The sequence below is a fragment of the Protobothrops mucrosquamatus genome, unplaced genomic scaffold (assembly GCF_001527695.2).
Source record: "Protobothrops mucrosquamatus isolate PMUCROS unplaced genomic scaffold, P.Mucros_1.0 scaffold1130, whole genome shotgun sequence".
NCBI lineage: Eukaryota > Metazoa > Chordata > Lepidosauria > Squamata > Viperidae > Protobothrops > Protobothrops mucrosquamatus.
The window spans coordinates 402,780-417,161 of NW_015387348.1; the positions used below are offsets into that span (position 1 = coordinate 402,780).

The window sequence follows — 14,382 nt, forward strand, 5'->3', positions numbered from 1 at the left end:
ATGCCCTAAGCTTTTTCATTGTAGTTCACGGTGTGGATGACTCAGCTTTTTCCTCCCCCCCCCCTTACGCACGGTCTTTGGAGACTGCCTGGAAAAAATCCCTGCGGTTTTCTTGGCAAGGTTTTTCAGAAGCGGTTCGCCATTGCCTCCTGCCTGGGGCGGAGAGAGAGTGCTGGCTCTGCACCCAAGGCGCGGGACTAGAACTCACCGTCTCCTGGTTTCTAGCCCAATGCCTCAATTACTACCCCCTCCGGATTAGCTCCATCGACTGACACGAACCTCAGGTAATATTTGGAGGGATGAACACTCGACATTCTTACTTCCTTATTAAGTCAAGATGGCAAGAGTTTTGCAAAATTACTCTCAATATTAAGAGAATTGTTTAGCTTATTAAGCTACTACCTTTATTCACAGACGGTTTGAAACCCCTTCTAATTTTCTAACAAAAACATAAAAGACTTTTCTTACTTGTTGAGATTATTTTATTTGTGACATTTGTAAGCTATTGTTTTTAAGTGGAAGGTATGTGTCAGATATTTTCAAAGTAAAAACAAAAAAACAAATAAATGCTTAATATATTACAAAAATACTCCCAATGTTGTTCATTAGAAATATACTATGAATAATTTCTGTATAGAAAAGAGAATGGTTCAGAAGGTGTGTAATAAACCACATGGAGTCCTTGGTGCTCTCAGAGTTTGGTTGTTTTCCTGCAGATGTTTCGTTACCAAACTAGGTAACACCATCAATGCATCACTGAGGATATTGCCTAGTTGGGTCATGAAAGATCTGCAAGAAAACAACCAAACTCGGAGAGCACCAAGGACTTCACAATTCAACCCTGAGCTACATATATTCTCTTTTATTAACAGATAATATAACAGATAATTTATATAACAGATCATTTATTTTACATTTGTCATTATTTCTGCCTTAGCACGTTTCCTTAATTTTCCATACTACAATGTGATCTTTTGGGGGGTATTTAATTAAAATGCATCACGGATCCTATGATTGAAGGCCTTCTGTCCGGGATGCTTTAGAACACGGGTGTCAAACTCGCTGCGTTAGGTGACGTGTCGCGATACATCGCGTTTTTTTTTTGCACTGCCGGAGCTGGGGCAGGCACGGCCTCCGTGTGATGCAACCAGCCCGCGGACCGGCAGTTTGACACCCCTGCTTTAGAGGGAGAAGCAAGGCCACTTTCCCACAACCTCCAGAACTGGATAATGACGCAAGATCTTCGATCTGGGTCCTTCTTTAATTAAAAAGAAAGAGGAATTTTAGGTTAAAAGGCCCATTTTTGCAAATGCGGATGTGCAACATCGGACGCGCTAATCCAGCCAGCTCCAGTCGAGGCTCTGCAAAAGAAAACAGGGCAATAATCCGAAGTGCTCTCGGCGTTGTTATGCAGTAATCGACATAAAATGGGCAAAAATCCAAACTCGTAACTGAGGAACTACCGTATTTCTGTGTTTTCTTAACTGTTCTACAGTTCTCAAAGTACAAAAGAGGTCATTTAAAATACCAAATAAAGTTAATTGTGTCTGTCCCACTGCTGGCCTTATTAAAAGGACCGGAGCCTGGAAAATTCACTTGTATTATATTCCTTTTTACTCACAGGGTGGGACTGATCGTCCCACTCAGTGCATCTCACGGAGCTGGTGTGTTTCCAAAATTCCTTCCGAGTCCCTCAAAATTCCTTTGAGGAAACTAGCGGAGAATTCTTCACATAGGATCAAGTGATGCATCAATTATCCACCCCACTTGTAGTCAGTAGGATGAAACTGGGGGAAAAAAACTGCTAAAAATCACCCCAACTTTATTAACCCCTTCCCTCTAAAAATGCCCATGCTAAGTTTCTGCTCGGATATTTGTAGATGAGTTTCTCTTGCTGAATTAGTGAATAAATAACCCACTTTCCAGGCTGTCTTTTCTTCCTAATAAATGAATTATTTATTGCAAGTACTATTATTATTATTATTATTATTATTATTATTATTTATTGAATTTATATACTGCCCTATCTCCCTTACTGGACTCAGGGCGGTGAACAGGCGATAATAAAAAAATCAAATTAAATAACAGGCCTGCTCTAAAAATACCCCATACAAAACCCCCACTAAAACATAATCAAAGTACGCCTGTCAAAGGGAAGTTTTGACTCACCGTCATGCTGCTATTTTGGCCGTGTCTTGCTTCTTGTATAACGGCGCTAAAACTGTCAAGATAGCTTAGATTTTCTTCTAACAAATGTGCAAAATTCAACCTGCCAGGAAAAGAGCAAAAATGGCTGCCGTCTACCCCAAGTACTGCTAACGATGAAGGAAACTATTTAAATACACAAATTAAAATCAGGAGCTTCCTTTTCTTAAGCAGTCACAATTCCAGGTATTTCTTTTTGGAGGATGAAAAGATATTTTGCGATATGAATTAAAATTAGTCCTTGACTTACAACCTTAATTAAGCCCACAATTACAGTTTTTTAAAGTTGTGACCCTATTTTCAAGCATTCTTTTCTCCTTTAAACTTCAGTTTCACATCATATAGATACTCTTTATTCTACTGACTGTGCATTCAGAGCATATGGCTTTTTCACACTGTTAAACCCTGGTATGTTGCCCTCTTCCCTAAGCTGTTCGTTTAATTAACGTAGGGCATTCCCTGGCAGGGGTGCCAATGGCCCGCCCTGAGGCCGGGGGCTTCAAGCAGGAAGGATGGGCCGCCTTCCCCTCCTCTTACGTGTTTCTAGAGGCTTCCGCAAAAGACAAAGGCTGCAGCATGGTTGCCGTAGCAGCTTGGGAGAGCCAGGCAGGCACCGAGGACGGGACGGGACCCTCCACGCTGGAGCTGGCCGATCGAGCAGAAGTTTGAGTCTGCAAGGAAAAGGAGAAAGAGGCGGCGTTTAGGACAGAAATGCCTGCTGCCTTTAGCGGAGGATTCGCATCCTGCAAGGCTGCTGCGTTTATTCTCAATGACCCTGATTGGGGGATGCTGTAAATGGGGGTCAGGAGGAACACGGTTTGCGGTGCCAGCAGAAAAACACGGGTCCAGGTGACCGAGCTCTGGCATCGTTTGGCATTCATTGCACCCTGGAGAGCAGCATCCCGAGCGCTGAGGAACTTTTTTCCCCATCGGGGGCGTCAGTGGTGCCCCATTTCCCTCTTCTGGCCACTCAAGAATGAAGAATTGTGTAAGGTTGCAATGTTGGCATTCGAAGGTTGAATGGACTGACTAGGAATAAAGACTGCGGGGTCTTACGGCCTTAAAACAGCTGTGGGAAATGAGGTGGTCAGGACCGCGCAAACCCACTCATGGTTGATATTTAGCAGATGGTGCAGAGTGACCAACAACAAGGGTGTGGCTGGTGACATCTGAATGTCATCAGAATCAGCGGCACCCAAATTTTCAGATGTGAGCTTTTGTGCCGAAACATCTTGGCCCTGCCTAATTTAGGGATATAAAATGGGGTCTTAAAAGTGGCCCTCATATGTCCTGCGCTGCCCAAATCTGTACTCGGCTTTTCTGGATGGTGCACAATGAACCTCTGAATTCTAGGGAGGAAGTTAGCCAAATATTTCTGACAGGCTTTGGAAACAGACACACTTGTGAGATTGTCTCTCCGCTTAACCATCAGGCACAAGTAGTATTTGTACCAAATTCTGCCTATATGTCAGCGATGTCGGCAAACCGATACACAAATTGCAACGCTGGTTTACAATGTAACGTCGACAGGCTGTATGAAATATTCATCAACACGGCCTGGTTGATTCCCCGGCGGGAATCCAAATCCTTACGCAAGCGATTTTCAGCAAATGCCAGATCTCCCTCTGCCGTTTCCCCTGCATCTGCATGACTGAGTTGTCGGCCTCCTTGATGCTGTTCAGAGCCACATCGATCTTGGGAAGCAAGTCGATGATTTTCTGTTTGCAGCCCAGCAATTTGCTGTGGTTCAAAAAGAAAAGAGAGCGTGAGAAGACAGGCAACGATCCTTTCCCTCAGCGGTGGTACAAATCAAGGACAAATTCAGGAATATTTCTAGGGACGATGCGACCTCCGTAACAGCCAGGGAACAGACACCGTAATTTCTCTAGCTATCTCCTTTCAATCCCCTTCTTTTTCCATTGTTTTCCCACAGATGTTTTGGCTGGGTGCTTAGCCACCTTTTCAATAAAACACTTTCTCTGACTCGGTTTCCCTCAGAGAGACAGTAACATTTATTTCTGCTCTCTTGAAGAGACATTAAGCACTTGGGGGGGGGAGGGAAAGTGCTTTGGCGCTTCATGGCTTCAGTGGCCCTGTGTCTCTGTGCTTGTTTGCTTTTTTCCCCTTTATTGAACATTTTAAAGAAAATGTATGAAAAAATACAAGAGAACACATAAAAAAAAAAGAATAAAAGATAAATAATTCAGCTAAGTAAATCAGGAATTAAAATAAGTTGCGATAGCTTTCTAAAATTCATTAACTAGTAATAAAGAAATAAATAAACCACATTAAGAACCTAAAATCATTATTAAAATTAAGCTAAAAATTAGTAACAAAGACAGTTAATACACTATGAATTGAATGAAATTGCACACTATAATAAATTCAGTCTATCATTTCCAGCAATGTTTCTCTCTTTTGGCAATCAAATGGAAAATATACCAACTTAGATGTTTTTTACCAGTTCCTCTGCATTCTCCGGAGCCAATTTTGGCCCCTGGACTGTCCACTGGGCTTTCAGAGCCAGCCTTTTCCAAGAAGGCGTTTGTTTCTTTCACAAGAAACAGCAGATCAATTTAAGGAAGTATATTTTGAAACTTTGAACAAGCTTTGATCAACTAGAAATACAATTGGAAAGGGTGAGTGTCACATTTTTAGTATCTTTTGAATGAAGAAGAAAGGCAAAAGGTGAAGCAGATTGACAGAGGCACCAAAGTCCAAGTGACCATCATTGGATCATGATCACCCTGCGACCTGGGCACTGAACAGGAGTGGAAAAGGAGAGTTGTGATGGATCCCAGGTGTGATTACGGCCGATTACCTCAGGTGCCTGAAGAGCTCCTTGAGGACCCAGTCTTGACTCTGAACCGTCTGGACAATGATCCTCACCATCTCTGTGCTGTCGCTGTAGACGTGGTCTGAAAGAGAGATCTCTCCCAATGGGAAACTTCCTCCACGTAAAAAAAGCACGGGCGATCCAGATTTTACCTCAAAAGATGCTGTTTAGAAAACTCATATGCTTTAAATCGTGGGCGCTCCATCACTGGAGGGTTTTAAGAAGAGACTGGACAGTCACCTGTCTGAGATGGTATAGTGAGAAGGGGGCTGGACTAGAAGACCTCCAAGGTCTCTTCCAGCTCTATTCTATTCTATTCTATTCTATATCCTATCCTAATTCTATTCTATACTATACACTATTCTATTCTATTCTATACTATACTATACTATACTATACTATACTATACTATACTATACTATACTATACTATACTATACTATACTATACTATTACTATACTATACACTAGCCTTAATAACAAGAATAACATATTTGTAACTGTTAGATACATCAGAAATCCTGGTAAATATGACTATAAAATTTTGTAGTCATCGAACAAGACTTCCAATATTGTTATCTTTCAATATTTCCTCAACCCAAAGTGCTCCAGAGACTGCTAAAGCTCCATTTAACAGAATGATGAAGTATCTGACTAGATAGGAGTCAGTAGCATCATCGTAGGAACAGCCTCTATATTCTAAATTTTCACCCTCAAAGCAGGAACAGCTAGAAATGACCATTACAAACCTAGAAAACCAGTAAAGAAAGACACAAAGCGAAAAAAGAGGCAGAGGATCCAGCAATTTCATCTTGTTTTTAAGAGGTGCACCAAATCTTTTGTGCTCCCAAGTCTGCTGAGCCCATCCATTCAGGCCCCCTGGCCACGTTTCTACATAAGACCCCCTCATCCCTTCCATGCCGGCTACAGGTTCCCTGTGACTTTGCCCTACCTGGAGGCCTCGACTTCAGTTGCTTGTAGAGTTCTATGGCTCTCTGCTCCCTGTGGGGAGAGAAAGAGAAAGAGAGAGAAAGAGAGACATAAACTCCTCTGGGGTTAGCGCTCATTCATAAAGGCCAACACAACAAACGATTAACTTCTGTTAGTAAGAGTGGGAGCGTCAAAGTGTTTACCCTCAATAAAATGGCGGGATATTTAATCTGGTAGATCTTAAGGGGAAGATCTTTAAGCTCTTTATCGTTCTGTTCAGGAACACTTGTGCAACAGGAGAAGCAGCAGCAAAACCATAATTGATGCTCTTAAGGCTGAATGATGTTTTGTTTGTAAATGTTTAGCACACTCAACTCAGCCAAACTTTCCACTCAGACCAACTTGGTGGGCCACTTAGTACCATGGTGGATTTTAACGTTGCAACTCACTGAAAAAGGAATATGTGGGCACAGAGTTCCACTTCTAATTCAAGAATTGTGTTAAAAATATAAATACTGTATGCTTTTTAAAAAATATACATAGGTAGTCCTTGAGTTACGATTCTAATGGAGCCTGCCCATCACGGTTGTAACTCGTGACTGATGACCTATTTTGTGGAATCAAGCAGAGGAGACTGGCGACACGGGAGTGCATCCGCATGAGAGGCAGGGGATTATGGGGGCAGTATCTGTGGGTGACCCTGGCCAAATCAAGGGATAGAAATTTTAGGTCTCCAGCTCCATTTATTTATAACGTTTTTGGGCAGAGGCAAGGCTTATTAGCTAGGGTGCCATTAACGATGCTTCGTAGAGCAATAATAAAAGCCTCCTGCTGCTAAGTCAGCTGCGTAATGAGGAAAGTTTGTTTTCTTACAGATTTTCCATGACGTCGTTCTGACGTCGCACATGGAGGCTTCTCTGCAGCTCCACAATTTCGGTGTGCAGCGCCATGATCTGTTCATCCAGGGAGCCGATATCTGCCACCTGCACAGGAGAAAAAAAAGTCCCTCTCTCTGATAGACTGAAGGCAACGTTGGGATCTTTTTTTCACACTGAATATAATCACACAACTGGATGCCTCTTCCCGTCGGGCAGCACAAAAGGATTTGCCACGTGGCGCCTCCTTCGCCGGAGTTTCCCATGGAGGCTGGCTGGTCCCTGGCTGGAGATGCCCTGCAGCGGCCTTCCTCAACCTTGGCAACTTTAAGATGAATGGACTTCAACTCCCAGGATTCCTGGCTGGGGAATTCTGGGAGTTGAAATCCACAGGTCTTAACCATTGCTAAGGTAGAGAAATATCCACACCAAGTAGCGCCTAGGGCAAGGGTAGGCAACCCTGGCTCTTTGATGACTCGTGGACTCCCAGAATTCCTGAGCCAGCATGGGGGAACTGTGGCCCCTTCATGACTCGTGGACTTCAACTCCCAGAATTCCTGAGCCAGCATGAGGGAACTATGGCCCCTTTATGATTTGTGGACTTCAACTCCCAGAATTCCTGAGCCAGCATGGGGGAACTATGGCCCCCTTCGTGACTGGTGGACTTCAACTCCCAGAATTCCTGAGCCAGCATGGGGCAATTATGACCCCTTCATGACTGGTGGACTTCAACTCCCAGAATTCCTGAGCCAGCATGGCTCAGCTTGGAAACCTCTCCCTTTCCCCTCAGCATGGCTGGCTCAGGAATTCTGGGAGTTGAAGTCCACCAGTCATAAAAGAACCAAGGTTGTCTACCCCTGGCCTAGGGCTAGATAGCCTATATTTTGAATAATAAACAGTAAAAATGGAAAAGATCTGAATGTTCTCAATTTAAGAGACCTTGGAAAAACAGAAGGTCTTCTTCACGGACTGAAGGTTATTTCTGAATTCGGGGCAGCCTGCTTCTAAACGCCATTTTGATCAGAGAGACGATGGTGGGAGAATTTTCCCCGTGGCTGAGCACACTCTAAAGGGCAGCTTTATTTGAGGATAGTGCCAGATGAGTGATAATGAAACGCAGAACGAGAAAGGGGTGCTTAATTTTTATTAGCTTCCTGTTCTTTCCCTATTCGTGAGCTGCTGTCTCAGAATTAAAAAATACATAACAGTAACAATAAATTTGGATTTAAAGCAATGCCTTCTTCTTTGGATAACGGAAAGGTTTTGATCACTTTCCTATCTTCATTTTTAATTATTTAATTTTGATTAAATCTGTACGTGGATAATAAGGTACTATCTCAAAAATAAAAACTCATTTTAATAAGGGTCACGGGGACAAGAACTACAAAAGCAGTAGGTTTAAAAGAATACATTCTGCTTTTGACCCATACCTTTTCGCACAACGAAGCTTTTTCTTCCATGTCTTTCCAAGCCTTTAGCATTTTCTCTGAGGCTTAAAGAAATACACTGGAGTTAATTTAAAGACACCATTTTCTCTGAAAATGAGCAACGCTTGTTGTGAAACAAACAATGCTTCACAACAGAAGTAGCAATACTGATGAATTTTGCAAATGGCCAATAAAGGGTCCACCATCAACAACTTATCTCCACTGATATGCCGTTATTCAGCCTGGATCCCTTCATCCCTTTGATTAGATTTTAGCTATTTTAACATATTTTGTACATTTCACACAAGAAAGAGGTAGGAAACAAGGATCTGCATTTCTGGATTTAGGAAGGTTATAGGATGTAGATGGTTAAGAAGATGAACCGGCTGACAAACAGTTTCAGCTATAAGATCCTGTTTGATCCCGATAATGTGGATGGCCAGCACCAGAGAAGCTCTGTGTGTGTGTGTGTGTGTGTGTGAGAGAGAGAGAGAGAGAGGGAGGGAGGGAGGGAGGGAGGAATGATGTTGAGCAGGTGGCACCCCCAAAAGTTAACCAGCGTGTTGGGGTCATCACTGGCCCAAAGGCTTACAGATTCCATAGGTCATTTGGTCACTGTATCGCTCCAGGTCCAGGTGGATACTTTGCTGGAAGAAATTCAGTTTGGCTTTCAATTGTTGCGATGCTGAGATCATGTTGTTTTTCCTGTTGGTTAAATTGGTGTTGTACCTCAGAAGACTCAACCTGGAAATTAGGTCAAAGAGAAGTTTGCGTTAATCTCTGTCATAACTACATATAAACATACATGGATAGAGAGCCCTGGCGGCACAGGGGTTAGAGTGCAGCATTGCTGGCTGACTCTGCCCACAGCCAGGAGTTCGATCCTGACCGGCTCAACATTAACTCAGCCTTCCGTCCTTCCGAGGTCGGTAAAATGAGGACCCAGATTGTTGGGGGCAACAGGCTGACTCTGTAGAGCACTGTGAAGCGGTATATAAGCCTAAGAGCTATGGCTATTTGGGACTCCCCAATGGATAGCCCTTCCTACCACTGGGGGGCCACAGGAAAGAGCAGAAGGGCTGCTGATCGGATTCGTCCGAGCCCCTCCCGACCGCTGGGCTTCCTCAGGGGCACCTGGGACTTACATGGCAGCTCTCTGGCCCTGGAAGAGGCGGCTGTAGTCTTCCTTCAGGCCAATGACGTAGTGCACGGCTTCAGCCCAGATCTTCCGAAGCTGGAAAATGGGCAGCTGAATTTTGCTGTCCTTGACTAAGAGAAGATAATGGCCTTGTTATCCTTATTAGTATACTAAGAACTGGAAGTTAGAAGAAGGGAAGGGAGACACTGAATTTAAAAATATTTGTGATGCAACCAAAGCTGACACAATCCCTGCTTATTACTGAGTTGAACATGATGTATTTTTGCAACTTTGAATTCAATATTTATAATTTGCACACAAGTCTTTACAAATTCAAAGAAAACGATGAATGGGTCAGGAGCAGAAGCTTGTACATTCTTCTGACTGATTTAGTGCGTGTTTTTTATACTTTGATATTTTAATCTCAAAGATGATTGCAGAATATTTTTCCTAAATATGTTGCTGCTGAATCTTAGAATAGTAATTATTACTAAACAAACTGAGACAAACTTACCAATATAATTTACAGAATCAGAAAGCGTCCTAGAAGCGAAAGGGCCTTCATATGTAGTTTTGCTTTTATCAAATAAATATACCATGTAGCTATCCCAGCCTTTCTGGCGGAAAAAGAGAAATTATCAAATCAAAACATTTCCTTGAAAACCTTGAGAAAGTACCAATAATCCAGATAAGCAGTAATAACATGCAAGAATAGATGAATATAAAGTCATACATATATATGATATATACACACTCACGGAGTGAAAAATTCTGTAACGATTTAATTTATTTTACAAGTCTTAAAAAAGGAGCTGGAAGAAGCTACTTCTGATCTAGGCGATTTATTTAAAGGATTAACGAGCACTTGGAGGTGCTAAGATGCCCCCATCTTGCAAACCACTAACTTATTCTGTTAGAACTTTGCAGCCTTTCGTAGCCTTGCAAAAATGGAATTTAACTGAAGAAAACGATGCATTTTACCAGAGCTAGTTATGAAAAGCCTCACAGGGAATAAAATAAGTGGTAGCAAACCATTTCCACAAATTGGACTGTTAAGGAAACTGGTGTGACATAAATCCTCAGGTCCTGCCTGGCTGCCATGAACGGTCCTATCAAGGATGTGCCCGTAAGAGACCCCCTTTATCAGGACTCGAGAAGAAATCTTACTACGCCATCGATGACACACTGAGAGGCCGATTTCCGGGGGTCCAAGCAGCTCCCCATTTCAAGGAGAAGCTCCTGGTTTCCTGAGCTTATTCCAGTGTCAGATTCAATTCGAACTTGCAGGGAGTGAAGGCTTTCTTCTGGCTGCAGAGAGTAACTAAGGATCTTGGCAGACGTCATGTTTAGGATGTGGACGATCTGAAAACAAAACGCCACAAAGAAACAGCAAAGTACTCAATATCTGAAAGCGTTTTATTTTTGAAGATTTTTTTTTACCAGCCCCCGTGAATTTAGGAGACAGGTTTAAGGTGCTCAAAATAAAATAAAATAAAAAGCTACAGTATGATCGAAGCAATGGGGGGGGGGGTTTGTAACAACTAGTTTCTTGCCCAAATTTCTAATCACGTTAGTGTTATTTCAAAAATAAAAATGTACTGGGTTTTAATTAATTTCCTTCCTTTGGGAAAGGAATTTTGATGTTACCAGCTCTGAATATTTTGAGATTCAATAAAAGAAGCAAATGAAAGCTTATAAAACGATTGTAATCGTAATCAATCTTTTTGACTGAAGTTTGTAATGTGTGGCCCCTTACCTTCAGACTTAGCAATTGTTCCATTACTTGAAAACATCTGTAGCCGTTTGTGTTGGGATCTATCCCGCCTCCTCTTTGCTGTGGATCCCAAGTCAGCATCAGCTGAAGCCAGCGCTCCACGGTTTCTACAATCGTACTAAGCCATAAAACAGAATAAGAGCGTAAGCCCATCGGATGGGCTACCATCACCATCCTGCCTCACCACGGGGCCTGGCTACTTGAAGGACCACCAGTCCCTCACAGCATCTGCCTTGGGAGCTTTTGATCCGCCAGGACTGGTGTGCCCCAGCGCTGGCTTTGATTAAACAAGGGCATCTACGGGGACCCCCTCTGTAGCTCTGCCTTCTGGAATGAGGCATCCCCCCCGAAAGTGGAATAGCCCCCGACCCTGTTGGAGATTCAAAGGACTTGGTTCTTCCATGAGGAAGGGAGGAAGGAAGGGAGGGAGGGAGGGAGGGAGGGAGGGAGGGAGGAAGGTAGGAAGGATTTAATGCAGGAAGGAATTCTATTAATTAAGGAGAAAAGAGAGAATGAATGTTACCTGCACAAGCTGTTTGGAGTTGGTAAATAAGCACTAAATCTAACTTCCCCAGTCATCTCTTCCCATGCAAAAATGCATTTGGGGTCTTTCCTCTTGATTTTTTCATGCCTGCGGGAAAAGAGCAAGGAAGGTGGGAGATCAAGGACTAGAAAGTAATAAATTAATCAGCTGAGCCCACATATATTCTCTCTCTCATTCTCTCCCCCCCTCTCTATGTGTGTGTGTCTATGTATGTGTGGTATACATATATATACATATATATATATACGCACACACACACACGTATATATATTAAGTGTTTTTTCTTTTTTTTAAAACACCCCGTCTACCCAAATATGGGAAGGAAGCTTTTGCCTTTATCAGCCCCAATCTAGGAGCTATCCCAGGCAGCAGTCGCTACTGCAACAAATCATTTCGAAATAGCTATACTAGTTTCCCTTTAACTCTTTGTTGGCAATCCAAATTTAACATATATACATATACATACATACACATACACACACACACACACACAAATAAGGAAAAATAGTTGGTATCTCAGAGCCTACGATGCCTCTAGCAGGATGGGTGACCTCCAGAAGACCCCTTGGGACCCTTCAAAATGCTTATGGATGGTTCCCCCTCCCCAAAAGAGCCATGCTCAGCTTGGGATTCCCCTAAAAAAGCTCTTCCTGGATCCACAGCTGGTGGAGAAAGAACGTTTTGTCAGGGAACGGAATCTCCTTCCCTGATGCCTCTCCTGAGGCTGCCTGGGTGTCCCTGGGTATGCAGAGAAAGGAAGCCAGCGGCTCTTTGGCAAACGCGAAACGCGCCGGCCGTGTCCGCACTGCCCCCCCCTGCCCCAGCTGAGCGAGAGAAACGCACCAGATGAAAGGCTGCTGGTTGTGCAGGAAGGGCCTGAAGCCCGTAATGCACTCGAAGATCAGCGTCCCAAAGCTCCAGAAGTCCACAGTCATGGAGTAAGGGCTGTTGTCAAAGAGTTCAGGGGCCTAAAACAAAACAGCAGAAATGGGGAGAAGCATCAACGACACAGAGGTCCCCTCCTCTCCCCCAGAGAGAGAGAGTGAAGAACGGAACACAGGGCAATCTGTGCTCAAATCTCACCAGGTACTGCAAGGTCCCCACGAAAGACGTGCATAAGCTTCCTTGATCCAGATCCTTGGCGTATCCGAGGTCTATGATCTTGTAGATTACCTGGCAATTAAATCACACGGCAAGTCATTTTTTCACCTGAGCTGCTTCACGGAGACGTGGGTGTTTCTCTCCATTTTTTCCCCCTAGCTGAGCCTCTGAAACGGGGGGGGGGGGAGCCTCTGCTTTGATCGGATGGGAAGGAAGGAGCCGGCAGCTGAAGTGTCCTTTTAGACCAGGGGTAGTCAACCTTGGCTCTTTTATGACTCGTGGACTTCAACTCCCAGAATTCCTGAGCCAGCATGGCTCAGCTTGGAAATTCTCCCTTTCCCCTCAGCACAGCTGGCTCAGGAATTCTGGGAGTTGAAGTCCACGAGTCATAAAAGAGCCAAGGTTGACTACCCCTGTTTTAGACGTTGTTCCGAGGCTGGAGAACCAGCTCCTCAAGCCACCACCGGTGGACCCTGATTTATTTATATTCCACCTTTACTGTCGGTGTAACGAATTAAAAGCAATGAACATACCTAATATTCCCTCCTCCACCTATTTTCCCCACAACGACAACCTTGTGAGGTGGGCTGGGCCGAGGGAGAGAGAGAGAGAGGGAGTGCCCAAAGTCACCCACCTTTTGTGCCTAGGGCAGGACTAGAACTCAGGGTCTCCTTGTGACTGGGCCAAAGTCAAGGGCACCTTGTGGTTCAAAAGAGCAGGAGGAGAGGACCTGCGGGCGGAGAAGGCGAGGGAGGCCCGGCCCAAAAGGCAGGAGGGCCTGGCCCAGCAGAGGTGGGGAGGGAGCAGGGCAGGACGGGGGGGGCTGCTGAGGGATACGATTCCCCTTTCCGTGGCCCGTTTCGTGGAACAGTTTGACGGACAAACCGACGACCGCAGCCTTCTAAACTCACTGTTGCAACGCCTGGAGCGTTTCACTTACCTTCCCGGCTTCCTCCTGAAGGACAATATTTTCTGGTTTAAGATCTCTATGAATTATTCTGTTTTCATGTAAATACTGGATGCCAGAGCCTAGAAATTATGGGGGGAAATGCACACATTTAGAAAAAAAAAATAGAGACTCTGATTCAGCTTTCATCCTTTTGACAACAGTGGAAAATCCAGAAGATGCTCTAAGCTCTGTCCCAATGCCCTCCTGTGGTGTAAACCAGGGGTAGGCCACCTTGGCTCTTTTATGACTGGTGGACTTCAACTCCCAGAATTCCTGAGCCGGCCACGCTGAGGGGAAAGGGAGAGGTTTCCAAGCTGAGCCCTGCTGGCTCAGGAATTCTGGGAGTTGAAGTCCATGAGTCATGAAGGGGCCAAAGTTTTCCCCATGCTGGCTCAGGAATTCTGGGAGTTGAAGTCCACGAGTCATGAGGGGAGCATAGTTCCCCCATGCTGGCTCAGGAATTCTGGGAGTTGAAGTCCACAAGTCATGAAGGGGCCACAGTTGCCCCATGCTGGCTCAGGAATTCTGGGAGTTGAAGTCCACGAGTCATGAAGGGGCCATAGTTTCCCTGTGCTGGCTCAGGAATTCTGGGAGTTGAAGTCCA

The 14,382-nt window shown here is 44.3% G+C and overlaps 1 protein-coding gene across 1 annotated transcript in view; it reads right to left on the reverse strand.

Moving 5' to 3' along the window:
• Nucleotides 1-1,268: 1,268 nt before the first annotated feature.
• Nucleotides 1,269-14,382, reverse strand: part of CHUK (component of inhibitor of nuclear factor kappa B kinase complex) — a 16,118-nt gene continuing 3,004 nt past the window's right edge. Inside the window, exons 2-18 of the mRNA XM_015820443.1 lie at nucleotides 13,770-13,858; nucleotides 12,812-12,901; nucleotides 12,572-12,696; nucleotides 11,708-11,815; nucleotides 11,167-11,302; nucleotides 10,578-10,772; nucleotides 9,925-10,027; nucleotides 9,418-9,541; nucleotides 8,865-9,016; nucleotides 8,276-8,337; nucleotides 6,844-6,953; nucleotides 5,993-6,042; nucleotides 5,027-5,123; nucleotides 3,798-3,945; nucleotides 2,743-2,876; nucleotides 2,170-2,269; nucleotides 1,269-1,361 (exon numbers count right to left, since the gene is read on the reverse strand). Of these exons, the coding sequence (XP_015675929.1) occupies nucleotides 1,335-1,361; nucleotides 2,170-2,269; nucleotides 2,743-2,876; nucleotides 3,798-3,945; nucleotides 5,027-5,123; nucleotides 5,993-6,042; nucleotides 6,844-6,953; nucleotides 8,276-8,337; nucleotides 8,865-9,016; nucleotides 9,418-9,541; nucleotides 9,925-10,027; nucleotides 10,578-10,772; nucleotides 11,167-11,302; nucleotides 11,708-11,815; nucleotides 12,572-12,696; nucleotides 12,812-12,901; nucleotides 13,770-13,858 (1,850 nt within the window). The 3' untranslated portion in view covers nucleotides 1,269-1,334. The remainder of the gene's footprint in view (nucleotides 1,362-2,169; nucleotides 2,270-2,742; nucleotides 2,877-3,797; nucleotides 3,946-5,026; nucleotides 5,124-5,992; nucleotides 6,043-6,843; nucleotides 6,954-8,275; nucleotides 8,338-8,864; nucleotides 9,017-9,417; nucleotides 9,542-9,924; nucleotides 10,028-10,577; nucleotides 10,773-11,166; nucleotides 11,303-11,707; nucleotides 11,816-12,571; nucleotides 12,697-12,811; nucleotides 12,902-13,769; nucleotides 13,859-14,382) is intronic.